The 20806-nt window shown below is 39.2% G+C and overlaps 1 protein-coding gene across 6 annotated transcripts in view; it reads left to right on the top strand.

Annotated features, from left to right (window-relative positions):
• PCDH15 (protocadherin related 15) overlaps positions 1 to 20806 on the top strand; it is a 1027345-nt gene that overhangs the window by 863689 nt on the left and 142850 nt on the right. For all 6 annotated transcript variants that reach the window (XM_054831779.1, XM_054831776.1, XM_054831775.1 and 3 more), the window contains 2 exons: positions 3579 to 3658; positions 9322 to 9415. In XM_054831779.1, coding sequence (XP_054687754.1) covers positions 3579 to 3658; positions 9322 to 9415 — 174 coding nt within the window. The remainder of the gene's footprint in view (positions 1 to 3578; positions 3659 to 9321; positions 9416 to 20806) is intronic.

Genomic DNA, 20806 nt, shown 5'->3' with positions numbered 1-20806 from the left:
TTTAAACATTCATAAACTGAGTATTTAAGCTTATGAAATCTTGTGCTGCCTTTTCCAGGCAAACAGAAAGTTACCAATTAGTCATCTTGGTTTATTAGTGGAATTTTAACAATAGCTTAAGGTATTGCCTGTGTTGCATAGGTAATACGGAATATTACCAGACCTCAAATATTTAACAAGTGTTTTCCTGTACAAGTGTTCACACTGACTTTTTCTTTCCTGAGTGGTTTTGCAGTACATTAAGTGGTTTGGACTTCAGTTCTGTTTTGGTTGGTGGAGTAGGGTTAAGAGGTTATTGCCTTTATGGCACTCTCTTAATAACAATTTGTTAGTGTTGAATACAGCGTGAGGATTACAAAAACTGGGAGAGAGCGAGAAGTTATTTTAAATATTCTCGAGTTAGCAAATCTTAAGATCTGCGAAACATCGGTGTCAATAACAATGCAAATGCAGCTCTTTTAAATTTGCCTATTAGACTTTAAAGTACATGTTCTAAAAATGAAATTTACTTTCTCCTTTTCCGTTAAAATTTTTCATGCAGATGATGGAAGGTTATATTTTTTTCTTACAATATTATTTATTTTATAATGTACCCTGTTGATTGTGACTGGTATTTTAATTAACAACATTTGAGATTAAGTGATGCAATATTAAATGATCTCCACAGCATTAATTTGTAAATAAACCTCAGACTTTATTGCATGCTTGGGAGGCATTTATTGCTTCATGTTCTGCCAACCATTATTAATTAAAATATGCAAATAGTGTAATTTTTCTGGGAGTCTGCAAAACAAATAGGACCGTTATCACAGTCCATTTATGTGCTGAACAAGGAAGCAACATGAAATCATTGTGTACAATTTATGAAGTCACTGCATACAATTGACCTGGAAAACAGTAGGTATAGATTGCTATTTTCTCATGTGCAAGTCTTCAGTGGTTTTCTTATGTACGTACTAACTTGCTGCTCTGTGATTTTAAAGAAAGCGGAAGTTTATTAAAACAGTTCCCCCCCCCCGTTTTTTTTTTAACATCTGTTGATTGAAAGGTACATTTTCTTTGGACTTAGGAGAAAATGAAATGAACTAGAACCAGTCTTTTCTTTTTGAAAATCTCCTGACTTGTTATGAACGAATGTTAGACCATAAACAAACCTCTGAGATACCCTTAAATGGGAAGTGAGGGCAGGGTCCCCTGCAGGTAGGGTAAAAAGACTACAAAGGACCACTAAAGACAGAAGCAACAACGTGATTCTGGTGATTTAGGATCTTTATACTCCTCAGAGATGCCAGATAGTCAGATTTTCTGCATCCAGTATTTGTATAGTTAAACATTCTTGGCAAACAATTTTTTTGTCTTTACTGACTGTTCATATCTTCAGCGTAAGAATATCTGAATTCCACTTGCACCCTCTAATGTGCTGGCACCTCTGTCACTCTGTGCCATCCATGGATTTGACAAACAAATTTTCTGTACTGTCACTGTTGTTGTTAATTAAAATATTGATCAGTATTGGAACAAATAGACACACCTTTGCAGAACTCAGTCAATACTAAATGCTGTCCACTGCTGTCTGACCTTAATTTTTATGATCAGTTTTATTCTTGCTTAATCCCATCTTCTGTTTGGAGACCATGTTGTCTAAACTTGTTAGCGAAAATGTCACATAAGGCGGTGTGAAAGGCCTTACTATGGTTAAGATGCATTATTACATCCACAGCTTTTTCCCTATTTGCAAGACCTGTTGTTTATTGTAAAAGATTAGATTGCTTCAGCATACCTTGTTCTTGAGAAATATAGCTCTGTGTTATCCGTCTCCATATTGTCATCACAGATACTTAGAAATAATTTGATTATTTGTGGTTTTCTGGGAATTGAGCTCTACCTGTCTGGTCTGTGATTTCTTGGCTCGTTCCTCTGTGAAAGATGTACCTTGTGTTTGTCCTTCAGCACGTTTGTCCTCTGTGAGTTTTCAAACAAAACTGCTAATGGCTTTGAGATTGCTTCAGCCCGTGTTTTTATACACTAGGATGAATTTCATCAGGCTTTAATTTCAGCAGATGATTTAAAGACACTCTATTTATGTACATATTTTCTGCCTTATTCTTTCCCTAGTCTCATCTGAGATTTTACCCCTTTGTTGCCACAGTTAATTTTGTTAGCTGCTTGATTGCAGCCGAAATGCAAGAAGTGTTAGCTCTTTGACCTTCTTTACATCATCCCTTCTGCTTTTATACTGTGGCAAGGTACCACACTCCTCAAGTTTCCTCTGTAATTTAAACAGGTCTTTGTTATCCTTTGTCTTCTTTTCTGGTTTTATTACAGTTTTGCCTTGACTTTTTCTGACTTTGTCCCCATATGTTGTGTTTGCTTTTTCTTTATACTCCTGGCCCCCTTCATCTGATTTAGCCACTGTTTTCTATATGCTTCCTTAGGTTAAGGCAGGTTGGTCTCTTACTGGGTTCCCTGTTCTGCCTGCCCACTGGAATAGTTTGTGCTTCTGTTCTTCATGTTGGGGGTCAGGGAGGTTGGCTGTTGTTTTTTTCTTGTTTTTTTCTTTTTTTGTCTTAAGAATTGCTTTTTAGATGGTCAGCCCAAAGATACACAGTTTTTGAGTGTGGTCTGCAGGAAATGTTTATGGAAGATAGATAAGAAAAAGGATGGTTGTTGAAAGATGATAAACACAAAAATACTCTATCTTCTTTTTAATTTTGACCTGTCTCCTATTAAATCCTATCTGCCCTTCTTTGAACTTGTTGGTTGGCTGCCTTGCAATTCTCATAGCAGTGTTTTTTATTGTTGTGGGGTTTTGCTGCAATAACATCCTTAATCACTTTAGATTCTGAATGCTGAATAGTTGTGAGACAGTACAGTAGATGGTATCCTGTCTGAACAGCACCTGACAGTCTTTTTGGGGAAACGGTGTGTGTCCGCTTGACAAAAAAGTAACAATTTCATGGCCATTTCTGGAAACAGATGAGCCGAAGCTTACCTTCAAAAGTAGGTTACTCGTGTAGGAGGTGGAATATGCTTGTTTTGGTGCTGTTAATAGTCCTTCTTGAAGGTCTCATCCTGATCTTCATCCCCCTGCCAAAAGCAAATTATGGTGGAGGATGAGTGCTGCAAAGTCTACACTGCTCAATGGAGCATCCGCAAAGGCATTAGGATTCTGGTAAACTAACAGAAAGAAGAATCTGGATAAGAATTGGAAATAAAGAATAAGAACAAAGGAAACAAGACGTTTGGTCTAATCAGTCAGTAGCTGCATGAAAACAAAAGTAATTGAATAAAGCCTGAATTTCATACTTGTGCTGATGTGTGCTTATGTGTTGTAATAATTTGAAAGTCTGTATTCAGGATACCGTTGTTTCTGTGTGGGATAGGAATTCTGATGTGCTACAGTTTTATTTTAAGAGGCTTGTCTGTAATTACCACTGTTTCCTTAGAAATAGAGAGGTTAGCGTCATTCCTGTAGATAACTTTAATAGAACTTCAGGGGTTAATTTTCCACTTTATAAATTGAAGGAAAGAAATGAAAGCTTTGTAACTGACTTCATTTTATCCTCTTTTTCCTAAAGGCTTTTGATAGAGAGGGTGACCCTATAAGATACCTCATTCAGAATGGAGATCCTCAACAAGTTTTTAATCTCTCTCAAAGGTAAGTGGAAAACCCTTAGAAAATAGGCTTGTAACTTTTCAGTCAAGTGAATATGTGGGCTGAGAGCAAAAGAAAAGATTTGTAATCAGACATATTCAGCTGTTCCTTAGATTGGCTCTTAGACGTTAGTGAGAGCTCTGTGAATGATATTGCACTCTGGAATTTTTCACAGGGGACTATTTATTTATTTTAAACACTTTAGTAGGTAAAACTCACTGAGGTGGAAACATTCTATTTAAAAGAGTGACCAGGGATTAATTAAAAACCTTATACTTGTCAGCTCTCGAATAATGACAGGGACAAGTTTTGCTTTAGTTTCCTGCCTTCGAGCATTTTAGTCTGTAGAAGAAAGTCTTTCGAGCATTGTTTTAAAATCTATTTTCCTTAAATTGAATATCAACTTAAATAGAGTTAGGAAGAGAGGGTACGTCATGAAATTCTAAGCACCGGCTAGGTCTGTGCCTGTTCCACCACTCCCTTCTTTATTTTACCCAAGCAGCTATTATTTACACTCCAAAGTATCTTTTTTCTTTGCAGGAAGAAGGGAGGGTGGTGAGCTGGCTTGCCATGGTAGATGATGGGACAAAAGTAACCTGGGGCTTGTTTGTTCATGGTGGGGGTATGATTGCAAAAAATTGTTCTAATTTGGTGTGAGGGAGAGATTGTACAGAAACAGGTCTGTATATTCTGAGTAAGCTCTGGGTTACTCGCAGTGATCAATCTCCCATATACGGAGAATCAAATCACTTATGAAACAACATGGAAAAAGCCTTGAAGATCCCAAGAGATGCCGATGCTGTTACCCAACAAGATTGATGGGCCCTCTAATAATAAAGACTTGTCAGGCAAGGAAAGGGACATCTTGGAGAGAGGAGACTGTTTCATTGCGGTGGCAAGAGCAGGAAATGATGTTGGGCTGCTGGTTTTATTCATTGCTTAGGGCTGGAGTTTTCAGTGCAAATCAGGGAAGGTGTGCTTTATCACCTCAGAGGGAGCACTAGGAGTTGTAGCTCCAGCACAGCGCAGATTTGTAGGGTTTTCTGCACAAGGGATGCTAGCAATCCTCCCCTTAACATAGAGAAACTTGGTCTGACCTACTCTGTGACATGTGAATTCATGGCTATGTATTCAATCTGAAAACAAATAAGAAATCTCTGGTGTGTGCTCCGCTCCGAAGGCTGCAGGCACAGCACATCCGTCTCTGTCCACGGGCAGTGTTGGCAGCAGTTGCAGGTGTCACCTCCTAAGGCCTGTTGGGATGGCTGGGAGTCCTCCTCCATCCCACCCGGCCTCCGAGGCCTGTCACAGGCAGCCTGACATACCCACCCCAAACACCGCCCAGCCTCACATCCACCCCACATGTGTCTGAGCATCACGGCACGTTGTGGGTTTCAGCCCAAACTCGGGTGTGCGTTTGTCTTTTTGATCTCTTGCCTCTTGGTAAAAATGAGACCTCTTTGAAGTGTTTTCTCCTTCCTGCTCTCCTTGCATCTGTTTTCTTGGAAATTGTTTGTGCAAAGTTTTCTTCAGACTTTCACACGTTTTTTCTAGATGCTAAAATGTCTTGATAGGAGATTAAAGTTGGATTAATATTAAACAAAGCATATAGTTAATGTGAGTGGCGTATTAAGGCTACAGGAATTTATCTCAATGTTATATGAATACATTTTTAGATACTTTAAGGCCAAGGCAGAGACCATGAACGTGATTATCTCTCTTCCTTTTTCTCTTCTGAATTATTTTCTTGCGTCATTGAGCATGTCAGTTAATCCTTGTGTAATTTAACCGTGGCAGCATGAGTACTGAATATTACCAGTTTTACATCTACCTGCTAGATCTCTTTTAGCCTCAGTCTGAGGATTGAGAGATGGTTTTGTTCCTCCTCCTTTGGCAAGATGACCTGAGCACAATCTGTAGTAATTTGGTACCTCCTTATGTTTCCCAGGGAAAGTGATGATTAAAAGCTGGGCTATTAAATGAATGTGAGTACATCTGAATCCTTGAGTAAAACACTAGAGTTTTTATATGTTAAGTTGTCTCTGGAATGGTGTTCGTCTATTGAAATGGAGACCAGAGATTGCAATTGTTCAAGCAGTAGGAAGGAGGAGATAAAAAAGGTGCAAAGATACTGGGGAAATTTAAATGAATACATGCAGCTAAAGGTCAGTGTTAGTAAAGCAGTATTTGTTGTCAATAGTCTATTCTTAGCTCCACTTCAGGGGGTTTTTTTTGTGAATTAATACTTTACCACATAAGTGTTCTATGTTTTATTCACCGTTCCTTTCCTAAAAATTCTTCTGGTCATGTTTTAATGCAGTGTCTTCAGCAAATACTGAAAAATATATATGATCTATTGTGATAGCTAATTGATTTGCAGAAACACCTGGAAATAAGAGAATTGTTAAAATACAGAGCATAGTTTAGCATTTTGTGTCAGTTGATAACACATCTGACTTTCCTACAGCTCTCAAAGGAAGTTAATGCCTTTCTCAGTAGCATCGCAACTGTTTCAACACCTGCTATTTATAAAAAGTTTAGTTTAAAAGTTAAATGGTCTTTAGTAATATAACAATAATATTAACTGAGCTCAGCTGAATATTCCTTAGCAGAAGACAGTACATGAGACTGGAAGCGCAAATGAGATGCGCAGTGTTATTAACTAGTCGCACACAAATTAGAGGATAAGTGGCTGGAAATCCCAGCACTTTTACGCTCGTTGCCTTCTTGTGGGCCGTGTGTGTGTGTGCAAAGCTAAGAATTTACTGTTGGTCTAATTAAAGTCTTAATAGTCTAATCAAATGATTAGTAGTAGTCCAGTTATGATGCAGCTAAATTTGCATATATATGTATGTTTTAGTATGTGTATATGTGTAAATTCAAAATGTGTGTAATGTAATTTATGTCTATATATAATTTTTACATTCATATATGTATATATATAGATATAACTACATATATTTATATTACTCTATATATGGCTGTATATAAAAATGTGTATAAATGTATACACAAACTTTCTAAGGTCTGTCCCTTGCTCTGGTGTTACGCTTTACCCTTCCACTTTCCCTTTGGGGCCCTCAGAGCAATAATTTCCCCTGGACCGGGGGTCTATGCTGAGTCTTCAGCATCTTAGGTCCTGCCCTGGGAGGAGGAGTATGATGCTGATGGTTTTGTTCTCGCTCTAGGATCCATTTTGAGTAATTTTTATGTTTGTTAACACGCTTTTTTTTTTTCCCCTCTATCTGTGTGCAAGTCTATCTTAATCTGAACTTGGTGCATGTGGTGTGTTTTACGTCTGTGGATACTTGTTTATTGTTCTCCTTGTGACCCCAAACTGGTTTTGGGCAGCTCCTAAGGTTGTGTTTCTTTATCAGTAGTAGGCCACGAGTGAGGAGTTAGTAGCCCAGGGGTTCTGGTGTCATCCTGTGCCTGGACTTTTACTACACTGGAGGCCATGTTTGTACTGCTCCATAAGTAGTTCAGTCTCCACACAATAACCATGTTTTAGCTACCTATTAGTTACCAAAAAAAAAAAAAAATAGGCGTGACACTACAAAATTGTAGAAAAGTAAACAAAAGCTAAACCAACATTGGTATCTGATACCTGCTCATTAAATAATTGCTGTTTAAAGGTAAAACCAACCTCTGAGCAGGCCAAGGCAAGTCCACGCAAAGAAGCATGACAGGTCCCAAGGCCCTTTTGTAGCTTGGCACAAGGCTTGTGGCTTGGGATGAGACACATCAGCTCCATGTTTACTGGGGTACAAAGCTATACACAATATTCATGTGTCCCATTGGTTTTTACCAACCTCCAGAAAAGTTTTTTAGGTACAATGAAGTTGCAAGCTTTTTCCTTTTTTGAGGACGCTGAACACGACACATGCCTGTGTTTTGGTTGTGTAGCAATGGGGCAGATTGAACGTAGCATCTCCTGAAATATTCTTTTCTTTGATTACTGAGCTTGGATATTATTTTACCTACCAACCTTTCCATCCTAGGGAGAATTATGCTCCCACTCACTGTTTCCACTTATTTCTGTAATATGTCTTTGAAGAAACTGCTTGCAGTAACAGCTTGCCAGTAAGTGCTGGTATTTGTGTCTGCTGAAAACAATGTTGGAAAAGCTCTTGCCCTGGAACCCATTTGCTGAGGTCTTCTTGGAGAGTAAGAAGTTACAGCAGAAAGTCTGCAGAAATAGTCTAGGGAAAAAACATCATTAGGTATGGATGATATACATCCAAGCATTCTGGAGCTGTACAGCTAATGAGACCTCGTAGTTTGGTGGGACTTTTAGGTTTGGCTTGGCTTTGGCTTTTTTTGTTGTTTTAATAAACCCTCTTTCTGAAACAAGTAGCTGTTAGGTTCTAGGCCATGAACATAAAGTGTAGGTTGAACCAGTAGAATTTATAGCTGTGCCTGCCAAATGCTTGTCTGATATGTCCATTAAAAATGGACTAACACAAGGAAAGTCCCAGCATGCCACGATCCCAGCTTGTGTGGATTTTGCACTGCAAAATCATGTTGTGTTACACTTTTCTTAAAATGTTACAGGCTGACCATGACACATTTGGTGGAGTTTCATGGGAGAAGCTGCTTAGCCATGTGACGAGAGGATAAATATCATCCCAGATCCGTGTTTATTGGTGCATATTTCTTAAATAGCTCATGGATTGGGTGATGTTTAAGAGGTGTCAGTTTGTTACATACTTGACCGGGCTCCTGTAGACACCAAAATCCTGTAGACACCAAAATCCTGTAGACACCAAAATCCTGTAGACACCAAAATCCTGTAGACACCAAAATCCTGTAGACGAAATGCAGAGCTTTAGGGCTGGGCACAAAAGTACCACTTGTGCCAGTTCAGTTAAGCAGGGTTTAGCTTGCTCAGACAGCATTGTCAAGTCAATGGTGCTTTTATGATGCTTCCTAATATACAAGTAATGAGTCCACGGTGGGATCTTGTCTCTGTGTTGCTGCAGCACACCTCCAGGTGGCTTCCAGACTTCTGCATGAGGAAATTAGGTTGTCCTAGAGAAAAAAAATCCAAAATATTTTATTTTTTTTAGTTTTGATTCATTTTCCGCAACATTTGTGCCTATGTTAATATTTTATTATTAGGAATGTGGTATGTCTGTGCTTGCACTGAAAGGGCATTAGCTCATTGCAGCACTTTTACTGAAGTTTTACAACATGCAAGTTAGTAGCTTTTTCCTATAAAACTCAGAGGAGACTCATACTGAAAACCATGCGTGTTGTATTCCCAGAGTTTGGTGCTGCAGTCCTGCCAGGGGTATCGGGACTCCCCTGTGATTAATAGACTGCTTGTGATTCTCTCTTCTCATTTATTATAGCAGTGTGGATTTCTAACATGTGAGGGTCCTGTGTTCAGTGTAGGTCTATCTTTTGTAGAATGTTGTAGATCACTAGGTTGTTATTGTAATCCTAAATTATACGTGTATCGAAGTGGAAAGCATTAGAAATCAGCTCATCGTTTTTATTAGCCTTTACCTACACAAAGGGTGCCTTCATTTGTAATAAAGCCTAAAAGCTTATTAACATGCTCAAAGGGAAACATTCATGTAATGCAAAGTAGTGGAACAAAAGTGCTTGTAGATATCTTACAACTGTTGTGATAACATTTTATGTTTTTGTTTTATTACTAGTTCTGGACTGCTAGCCTTAGGAAAGCCCTTGGACAGAGAAAGCACTGATCGCTATATTCTGATTGTTACAGCCTCGGATGGCAGACCAGATGGGGTGAGTTTCCTGTGAAAGTTTAAGAAAATGGGCTATTACGATATGTAGTTAGGCACTTGTAGTAGTCCAATTGTTGTATCTTTTATATGGGTCTTGACCAAATATATCTGTAATCTGCAACAGTTTTCCTTTATCTCAAAAAGGTTTGTGTAGATAAAGCCTGTGCATCAGTGAGGTAATGTCCTTCGATCTTGAAACAAAGCAACTTTGCTGCCTTTTTGTTGTTTTCCGACAAGAATCAATGCAGGCAAAGTTTTGCATTATTCGGATATGTGCATCTTCTTACTATTTCTTCTCCATGCTATTAAATAACAGGTCTTCCTTCTTACCTTCTCCTAAAGATTAGCTATGTGGGCAGCTATATTATAGATTTGTACCTAGTCAAATGCATTGCACTTTTTTCAGAATTGACAGATGAAAGCACTGTCCAGCTTCAGGTTTTTTTAAGCTCTCAAGAAAAATCTGGAAAAGTGCCCATGCCGCTTCTCTGAAAAAAAAACAAACAAAAAAACCAACCAGAAAACCACCCAACAAAACGTTTTTTATCGGGAGGTATTTCTGAGTCTCCTATATTTGCATTGATAAGGCGTGCAGTGACCCTGCAATCACACCAACAAACTACTGCTCACATTTGTGTTTAGTGTAACAAAATGGTGATTTTTAATTTCCATATTAAAAAGTGGAGGGCTATTTAAGGATATGTATCTATCAAGCAGAGGCAATGGAATTAGTTTTTCTGAAAATTTGCAGCAATCCCAACGGGGGAATTTACCACAGTAGAATCGTGCAAGAGTGCAGCAGTTGTGCTGTGGACTTGTGCCATGGAATAACAGCATAAATAGAGGAGGAGCCTCTGTATCTGACTTTAAAATTACAGTGTGTAAGGGCATATCTAAAATCATATATCCAAGTTATCTGGGCTATTCTAGGAGGCAGTGTTCAGCTTTAAGATTGAAACAGCGAAATCTTTGACAGTTTGCTGTGGAGCCATCATGAAAACTCTGTGGTTTGGACCCTTGCTCACCTTGTCTTCACCGCAGCAGAAGAAAATCTTACACATTATTTCTGTGGCATGCTCTTTTTCCTGTTTTGGATTTTTCAGCTTGTAAGGTTTGCCTTCCTGCTCAGTATTTTTTCAGAATTTTTTTTTCCCCCCCCAATGTTTGTGAAAGTTTTAGAGTCTTTATACCATTCTCTGGTAATATCGAGTAACTAACGGAGCTTACACCTTTTCCATTTAAAATCTGGTTACGGTTATCTTCAGTAATCATCTTAATATTTGTAATTTTGTTACTTGTGAACTACCTTCCATTCTTGATAGCTACGAGTTTGATTGTTTTCATCTCTAACTGTGAAATCTGAAGGTTTAAATAAAAGACTTGAGTTCTGTTTCAGACTATGTTATGCTGCTGAAATACTGTCTGGGGCATAGAAAGGCTACTGAGGCTTCCTTTCATCTAGAGGTTCGTTCTCTTTGTCCTGGAACTTACCTGGACATCTGATCCATTTTAATACTCTGAAGAGAATAGTTGCTTTTTCGTAGTACATCAGGTGAGACGTGGCTTTTGAAGCTCAACTGTGTAAAACCCACCAAAAATAAACTGTGGAGGGCTTCATTGCTATTGTCTCTGAACTATGCTGATGTAGGGTGGACTACCTGTGGCAGCAGAAGTCATTGATAAGTCTGTGAGCAGTTCAGCAGCCAGGCTGGAGCAAGTAGTGGTCATGTGTTTGGGGGAATGGACTGTCCTTTTATTCTTCATGCATCGCCTAGCCCAGTGAAGACAGTACTAGAGGTTCCTAGAGGTGTGGTAATACAAATAAGACCAGTAGCATTCTCAAAAGTAATGATATGCAAATTTCAAGGATTTTTTTAGGTTGGGTTTTTTTTTTTTTAGAGAAAATATCAAGAGTATCCCACAAGGAAGTCAAATAATTAGAGCCTAAAGAACTGTTGTAACATCAATGAAAGGCATTTGTGATTTCCCAGCACTGGCATTAAACTCATTTCTCACTACGCGTAACAGTTCTTACTAGTACAGCAGTCACTTCACAAGCAGAAAGACGAGCAAAACAGCAGCAGGTGGCTTGACTCTTTGGTACTGAATGCTTTTGATGGATGGTGCTGTTACATTGTTGTTGCTATAACAACAACATACACTTAAAAAAAAAATGCACTCCCCTGCTATCTCATTATTTGCTTTCCTCTCTCAATACCATATGGTTTTTTCCTGGAGTTTTGTATCTGCAGGTGTGTGTGTGTGTTAATTGTTCTCCCAGTGAAAAGTGGTCACGCTTTCTAGCTTGCCTGTGTTCTCTTTACTGCTGCTTTGGGGTCTCCATCTCTATCTCTTACCTGACTAACTGTTTTCTTCTGTTATGATACTTTCTGCCAGTGGTGGGGCACCTTTCTTCTTCAAATTGTCCAGCAATATGGCTGTTTGACAAGCTGCCTTGACTGCTCTTGTACCCTAAGCTTCTGGTGACAGTACATGAAATCAAAGGGTTAGGAGTGGGCTGGGCTTGCCAGTATCACCAATGAGGCTGCCTAAGTTTCTTGGCTTTTATTTTTCAAACAAATAGATGAAACAGGGCAGCTCAGCCCATTAAATCTCCATGCTTTTTGCATGCCAGGAAACAATGAGTTTGACTAATTTGCCAGGCTTCCTTGTGTCTTTGTACAATTTCTTTGATTTGCAGCTGTTTTGGACTTAATCCCTGCTATTTGACAGGCTCCTCCTGAGTCAGGGCCTCATTTAAAGTTGCTAGCTAGTAACATGGTAGTAGCTAGCATGGTAACTGTTCTAATGACGTGGATGCTTGTTTCAACAAGTCAGTGAAATTTCATGGAGTACTTTTTAACTAGTTTATATCAGAAAGCAATGCTGTCTCTTGAGGAAAAAAAAAAAATCCTTACAATTACAGAACTACTTGCTCCCCAAACTAATTCACCTCCTGCTTGTCATCAAGGTTTCTTTTTTGAACAATTCCATTAGTGCCTACAGAAAAGCGATTATCCGATTGAAGAACTTGTTTCAGTTTCCCTACAATAACGAAGTTAATTCCAGAGGCAGGTGCAACTTAATTTAAATGACATTAACATATTTTTAGCTAGTAACATATAAAACCTGATTTCCTTCCATTCAAACAGTGGGCTGTTTGAATCTACCCATTAGTGTCAAATATACTTTGAGTTAGCTTTTGTATTCTCTACAACCGTTTCTGTATTTGCTTGTTTCTTCAAAATTTTAAAGGGAAAAGACTTTATTAGTGTGTTTTGGGGAGAGTTTTTTGTTATTTTTTTTTAAATAGAACTTTCCTCTTCAGCTCCAGCATGAAAATTTGGCATTTGTACATTTTTCTAGTTAGCTTTTATGAACAACAGAGGATCACAGGATAATTCAGGTTGCATGGGATCTCAAGAGGTGATGTAGCTTGAGCCTGTTCCTCAAGTACGGTCAGCTATGTTGATAGGAACCATTGCCTTTCTAAACCCACAGGTTGCTGGATTCCCACCTTCTAGGGGTGACACTGTCGCCTGCAGCTGTGTGCCCTGCCTGCTCCGCTCTGCTGTAAACCCCATGGCATATTGGACTAGTACGCTGTATACTGTATGGTATCAGCCCTCCTTTTTATCCCCAGTGTTCTCTAGACAAAACTGTTCCCCATCCTCATCTATGAAGTCTGTTGAACATTTTTTTGCATTTGAAAAGCCTATGGTCCCACACACCTTAAAGTTTTGGTGGTTTAATGGTATTTTTTTTCCTGCTCCTTTTTCTGTGTCAGTAATAGAGTCTAAGAGACTTTTAACAATGTTGGTATGGCACTAAGTAGTTGAGGTTCCTGTATTCTAAGCCCTGAGGCTTATTTAGCTGCCTAATGTTGTGTGGTGATGGTCATGTTGCCACCTTTTGACTTTTGGGGACTGCTTATTCCATGAAAATTAATACAGACCTACTTATGCCTTCACCAAGCAATGCAGCTTTCCATTTAGCAGTGTGGCCTGGCTGACATCGTTTCATCACTTCTGCATGCCTTAGAATGCTCCTGATTGTTTAAAAAGCTCGGCTATGCTTCCCAAGTTATTGTTGCTCTGATTTATAACCTGGAGCATTAACAGGCTTGTGGGTTTTCTCTGACCTTGGAATAACATGACTTACCACCTGTCACTGTTAACAATATGACACAACAAACAATTAAGTATGCATTAATTGAGTAGTCAGGAAAATATTTTTATTTCCCTAGTAATGAGACTTGGTTGTAGATAGGCAGAGGAATGACACACAGATAAAAAAACCTCAAGCTCAAATTGTTTTCACAAGTTGTACGTTTGGATGGGATTTCGAGGCAAGAATTCCTGTCTTTGCATTTCAGAGGGAGAAGTTAGAAATAAATATGCATGACTTTTTGTGCTATTTATTTTTGGCTTGTGCGAGTGTTTATGTGTCAGTTCCTTTATATAGATAAAACAGGAAGCTCCATTGTATTGTCTTACTGCATATCGCGTGATTTAAGCAGAATTCAAACCTCCAAGTACAAATGTCTAGTCCTGAAAACATTCACCCAGCACTTCAGAAATGCGTTTCTGCCCAGGTCTTGCCAAAACAGAGCAGCTTAGTGCCTAGTTTACAAAGCCATTTGGGAGTTAGTAATTAGGTATTGTAAAAATTGTCACTCATCCGGGAGATGTTCTCAACCTCTTTTGTAATGAGGATGAAGGAGAGCAACAGCACTGATGTCCCTTGTCACATTTACTCTGTGCTACCCAGAAAATACTGAGGGGAGTTCAGATTCTCTTGTTTGTCTCAAAAAATTCAACATTTACTTAACCTGTTTACCCAGAGCATGTTTTAGCCACCAGGCCACTACTTTGGAAGTCCAGAAATAGCTGTTGTCCACCTGCTCTTTTGAAGTTCTGCTGTTGGGAGATTCGCTGGATGGGAAAGATCGGAGGCGACCTAGCTCTGGGAGGGTTTCTCTGAAAGCCATGAATCCAAGATCTTGCTCATTAGGCTCAGACTATGCCCATCTCTTCTGTAATGAACGCTTCATGAAAAAATGGGCATAATTTTAACGTTGCAAACCCTGAAACTGTTTTGGGGCCACGTTTCCTGAGGAGACAGAGGCACCATCAGGCGACCCTTGGAAAGGCATCTGAGAGAGAACTGTTTTCTCGGTGGGCTGGGCTGGCCCAGAGCAGCTGGGTGTTCAATGCAGGGATTGAATTGGCATTTTTGAAGACATTTTAAAGTCTTTCTTGGTGCTTTCTGTATGTGGTCCTGGGGTACCCAGCACTGGATTCCGAATTCCACTCTGATGGAATAAAATCATAGAATTATGTCTGATGCATAAAAGTGAGACACTGCAATGCTTAACCTTGAAGTGTGGCTAAAAGGTTCATGGGTTTGCACTGTACTCAGTACAGGAGCTTAAATCAGTGGGACTTAGAATTTGGAAACTGAAAACCATATTCCTGGCTACAGTATGCGGAAGTATGGTGTTTGTAGGTGATCATGGTAGTCTGTCTGCCACAACAATGCCCTCAAAAGGACCAACAGTTGAAAACTAGTGTTTGCTCACGTTATGATCTAGCTTGCTAATTGCCACAGGCTGTAAATGAAAGTAGAATAAATACCTTTATCTTCTTGATCCTAGGTAAAGATGTGTCAGAGCGGAGCAGCCTAATAGTCTCTGTCCCAGGGGCCTTGAGGCACACTGCTGTGCTTTGTGTAGACACAGATACCGTGCCATATTCCTCCTTACTGTCTCGTTCTTGGTCAGAGCAGACCAACGGTTCCTGAGTGAACCATAAGTAGCCTTATTTCAGTGCATTGTGTTTCATCGTGTAAGTTAGACTTGGGTATTTCAGTCATCTTAGATGATCATGCATAATTTAGACCATCTATCTCCCATGACACCTGAATTAATTAGATTCCTTAGAGCAAACAGGTAGCACTAGATCAAGGTAATTTAGACAAAGATTTACTACTTGAATAGCATACAGAGAATTAATTACAGTAAATTTTCTGTTATTCCCGTAAATATCACCTGTACCTGCTCCACATCAGTTCCATTATCTATCAAGAGTAAAGCATGCATGCCTCTTTCAGTAAACACTCACTGAGCAGAAATTTTGTGTACAAAAAGGCTTGTATGGAAAAAGGCTTCTACTTAACTGACCTTTTTGTAATCAGTAAAACAAGATTGCCAAAAAAAAAAAAATCAATGGAATCTGTTCATACTGTGGAACTTTAATACTACCTTAATGTAGCACATTTATTTTGATCTGTTGGTGCAGTGGGAAGGAATGGTTCTTCAATGATTTAAAATATGATTTAAAATATGAAAAGGAAGCAATATAAACAGATAAATGATTTTGTACTTCTTCCTCTAAAGAACTCCTCAAATTATTTTCTTTTCAGCAATACAAACTGTAACTAAAGAGAAACACTGCCTATTACTATTTTCCTGATAAGTTACATACTTCATATGAGAGCACCTTAAAAATTTCAGCTGATCTGCTGATCAATTTGCACGAAAAGAATTTGTTGGGCCAGATTTCCTCTTCTGTGAGAGAAGGGTTTTTTCTGTGCATCAGCTCTTTTATTAGGGCGAACTTTAGGAGGCTCCCAGACTTCCAGCGTCTGTGCAGCTTGTCTGCTTGCATTGCGTGGATAATGTTCCCCATCAAGGCTTTGATTTCTAACAGGGAAGGGGTGATTTAAGCAATCCTCATAAAGAAATACATTGATCACAGTTTTCAATCAAAGATTTTGAGCAGATTGTAATTCTGGTTTGAAATATGACTTCAGTTATTTTTAAGATGAGAAACAGTTCTGCACCAAGGATTATTGAAGCATTTGTACCCCAAAATAAATAAGTTTAAGTAGAACTACGTTAAAATAGATCTCAGAGCAGAGCTCACAGTAACAGCCATGTATAGTGCAATGCTGAGTATATATTACTCTTACTGTGTATATACAGTAATACCGCAGTCAAGACAGCAAATAGCATGGTCATGAATTCTAGTTAGACTGGAAAAGCTAAGTTGGACAGACTGTTTTTCAGCCAGCACTGTATGTGCAAAGCTAGAGAGCCCAAGGGCGGACAGAGCTCTTAAAGCTCCCTGCCCTGAAGCCCCCCGTAGCTGAGCGTGCCTTTCAGACAGCAGGCCTTTCTTCTTTTTGTAACGGCAGTGAAGTCTCTGGTTCTAAGTAAACAGCTAACCCGTGCAAGAAGGCTAGGAGGATTGCAGCTGAAGGCCAGGGCAGCCCACGTTCCTCACCTGTTATGAAGCTCTCAGGTTTGGTTTACGATATAAAGGCATTGGTAGAGATGCCACAGCTTTATCCACATGTGATTAAGATACTGAATCCTGAACTTTTCTTTGGAAGCAGACCTGTTTTTCCACAGCTTTGTCTCTGCCAGGCTGTCTGACAAATGTAGCCTACTCTGTGCATTAGCCTCCCAACTGCATTAGATGATGTGTAGCACACAGTATGCTCAAAATTTGGGTGCTTTAGCCTGAGCTATATGGCTCGGGATATAAGCTACCAGCTACTGCCGGATTCATCTCGTAGAAACAATAATGTTTCATTCCTGTGGTATTGAGCTGCTTTTCAGCTGCTTGCACAGCAGATCAATACTCTTTCTCTTCCGCAAATAGACCCAGAGGGCTGGAGCCCTGGCTGGTAGATGGCCCGGGACTGGCGTAACAGTGGAGACCTGTCCTGTCAGTCCCGTGTGTTTGCCAAGGGCATTGCTCGAATGTACATGGTTTTTCTCTTCCTTTCCCACTCATGTTCTCATCTCTTATATTTTCTTTTTGGATGTGTGAGGTTTTAGTTTTGGGGGGTTTCCTTTGGGGATTTATTTGTGTGTGTGTGTGACAGCTTTTGTCTTTCTCTCATCCCCAGGCTTTTTCTGATCTTTTTTCATTAGTGTAATTATTGACAAGCCCTAGCCTTGTCTTTCCTTTCAGCCTCAGTCTCTTCTCTCTCCTAAATTTCTTTGCAGTCCAGCTGACCAATTCTTCTTTATAACTTGGAGAGGTGTAGAGGGGCGATAGATACTGCTTTTAAAGTTCTCGTGCCCTATACTGGAAGGAAACAAGGTCTGAAAATACCCGAGGCTTGCAGCCTTGCTGATAGGAACAGACCGGAAAAGAATAACATGCTCCCCCTTCCCCATGGCCCGGTGGACGTTGTTTGTTGTGGTTTTGCAGCTTCTGTGCATTCAAAAAGGTTAGTGACCAAGGCCGTAACCAGTTGCGCATATTTACCCATCACTTTCTCTGATTTTGGCACTTCATTGTCATCTTCCATTACAATCATTATTAGATTCCCATTAGCAATGTCACTCTTCAGGCTGTTGCTCTCCTGGGGCACAGGACTTGGACAGCATGGCAATTTACCTGTTATATACTTGATGCGTATTTTATTCTGATCCTTATCGCTCACGGTATTTTAAGATCTGAGCAGCTGTTGTCCCTGTTTGGTAAAGAATAGCTATTATTTTGGATAATTGTAATTTAAGTGTGGGTTTCTTCAATTGAATATAGATAAGTCCTGATAGGTAGATCAGAACTTACAGTTTCTTTTTCCACCAAATAAGGCCTTGGGCTTTGCCTCAGATCTTACTATTTGCAAACTAGTTATATCTAGAGATGATAGTGTTTGTCTTAGAGTTTGTCTAAATTAATAAACTTGCTTGACATCAGAGCTAAGAATGTTTTCTCTCCAAGGCATAGAATGCTCTCATCAATTTCCAACTTCAATTTAAATGGCAGGGTACAAATAAAATAAGTCACAAGTGAAATTTCCTTCAAATTTATCATCCATAGCATTTATCAGGGCCTGGCACACTTAGGACAAAAGATATTTGTGGAGGCGACGTAAAAGTTACATTTATTGCTTAGGGAAGAATTATATATGTAAGAACTATTTTAGTGGCCTTAAGAAAGCCTTAAATTGCAGCTGTTGATCTTTTGTTTGACTTATGTTTATTACAAAAGAGAAGTAAACATGGCTTGCTTCAGTAATAGATAGGAAATGCCTGATATGAGGCTGTGCTACTTTTTTCCCTGCGTGAATTTCCACTAATAGCTTCAATGCTCCTTTCCAAACCATGCTTGATAAATGTTTCGTAGAAATGCCTGGTTTCAAAACAGTCGAGGCAGGTTTTTTTTTATCCTTGCTGTATTATCTTGGTATTTGCATGAGGAGTATCCATGCAGTTGATAGACAAAAACAATTGCGGATTAGGTGTCTCTCTCATTACTTTGGGGAGCCACTCAAGTTTGTGTAAAGACTTTTAGTGGTAATTAAACATATGTCAAGAGCTTTAGCAAAACAGCAGCTCTGTTTTGTGCGAGTGTGCTGTTTTACTGTCTTTTTTAGGATCCACTGCAACTTTTCATGATTCCTTAAGAAATCTGTAAAACTGTTTGCCTTCATTCTCAAATATGTAATGAACAAAATAGCATGTATCCAATCAAGGGGGCAAATGAAAACATTCTAGCTGTAACTGATTTTCTTTAAAGATCTTTTATTCAAACATCATCTTTTTCTCTATTCATTATCCCCAAACTTTGCAAGGAAAAATCTGCATCATGCTACTGGTGGTTCCAAGCCTTACCTTAATTATAGCCTGCCATATGCAGATCACCTTGTAGTGGTACAAGACTAGAGCCAAACAGAGGACGGTAATGTTGTAGGGAGCTGGGAACATAGGTTCCAGATTTGTCTTACAGTACTTGAAGTATGAGAACCGATGAATGACGAGAAATTAAATCTTCTTTTTTTTTTTTAATGTTGAGGCTGGGAGGTGTACAATACAGCTATCTCCCCCCCCCCCCAACTAACAAGACAAGAAACCTGGCTTTGCAGAAGTAAATGAGCAATCAATCGGAACTTGTCATTAAACATAACTTCTGCTGTTTTGATAGTCAAAGGCGAGAATTACTTTTAGAGCTCCACATGCTCTTCATTACTGACTTAAAAATGTTGATGTGAGGAGTTGTGACAAAGTTAAAAGCATCCCTACCTCTCTGTGTGTGCTGGAGGTTTCCTTGGCGGAAGAATTGAAGCTAGTAACATAGAAAATGAAGTGTGGGTTACATGACAGTGGGGAGCGATCTCAGGCAGCCACTGCTACCTGCAATTGAAAATGGTAACAAGAATGATATGCTTCTCTAATGGTACTGAAACCAAGCTTCATATGAAATATAGTGACCCTTTCTCAGTGCGTTTACTTTTATCCTCTCTGCAGTGTACTTTTTATCCTCAAAGCATACATTCACTACCTGTGGTCCTTCCCATCTGTCGACTAGCATGCCAAACAGTTACTTGGCTGCTCTGAGTATGGGTCATACCCTTTCTTTACTTACTTGTTTCTTTTCTGTTCCAGTGACAGACTGAAAAGAGGTTATGGCTAGCCCTGAACGTAACTTCTAAGCAATGATTATTTAGTCAATGTGATTTTAGTGTTGCTAGTGACTTTTTACATTATCCACAGGATGGATGATCATGATGTTACCAATACTGCTCCATGCTGCAGTTCCGAATAAGCCACAGTGATTAATTCTAGTTGTCTAATAAAGGCTATTTCAGAACAGCACGTTGGTCTTAAGCTGTGGCTTGCGGAGAGCTTAAGCAAATCTTTAGAGCCATCTAATGGGGATATAAAAATGTTGATTTTATTTAATAATCTTTGATTATAGCAGTTTGTGATATTAAGGGCAGAGCTGCTGCTCTGTGCATCTCAAAGAAATAAAGGTAGCCAACTGACTACCACTTCATGTAAAAGGTCGGCATTGCTCCAGCAGTGGGGTGTTCTTTCTCAGTTTGAGTTTGTTGTTACTGATTTGAAGGAAGGGAATACAGGGGCATTGCTGCTAACCCAGAGTTTGTCATGAGTATGCTCCTCTTGGTGATTCTGCTACTGAATGCATCCGCTTTTGGTGGTTTGCAAAATTTTGACTAATACAAGAATGAGGATTGCTTGAAATGTTGGTCTTATTGCAGGATCTTATTTCACTACCCTTGGAAGTTTAGGACAAACAGAAAATTTTTAAAAATAATTTTCCTGTTTGGCATCTCCAAATATTATTACTTTGCAAAAGCGTTGCTTTTTTAATTCATAAGTGAAAGTTTAAGTATGACTTGAGACTATATAACAAGTGGAACACTATTCTGTGTGGCCGTGCTGGCTGGCAGGTAAGGTAAGATGAAGCTTAAGATGACTAAAAGCATTGCCATCAATTTGAAAAATACTAAAATTCTTAGACAACTGAAGAGTTGGTAAACAATTCCAAATGTCTCTTCTCCTACCTCCTCCTCTCCCTTCCTAGAAAATCTGCACAAATTTTCTTTTTTTCTTGCAAAACTAAGC

Source organism: Grus americana, chromosome 7, assembly GCF_028858705.1.
Source record: "Grus americana isolate bGruAme1 chromosome 7, bGruAme1.mat, whole genome shotgun sequence".
NCBI classification, from domain to species: domain Eukaryota; kingdom Metazoa; phylum Chordata; class Aves; order Gruiformes; family Gruidae; genus Grus; species Grus americana.
Note: the sequence above shows the minus strand (reverse complement) of the source record. Positions and strands in the feature narration are given on the sequence as shown.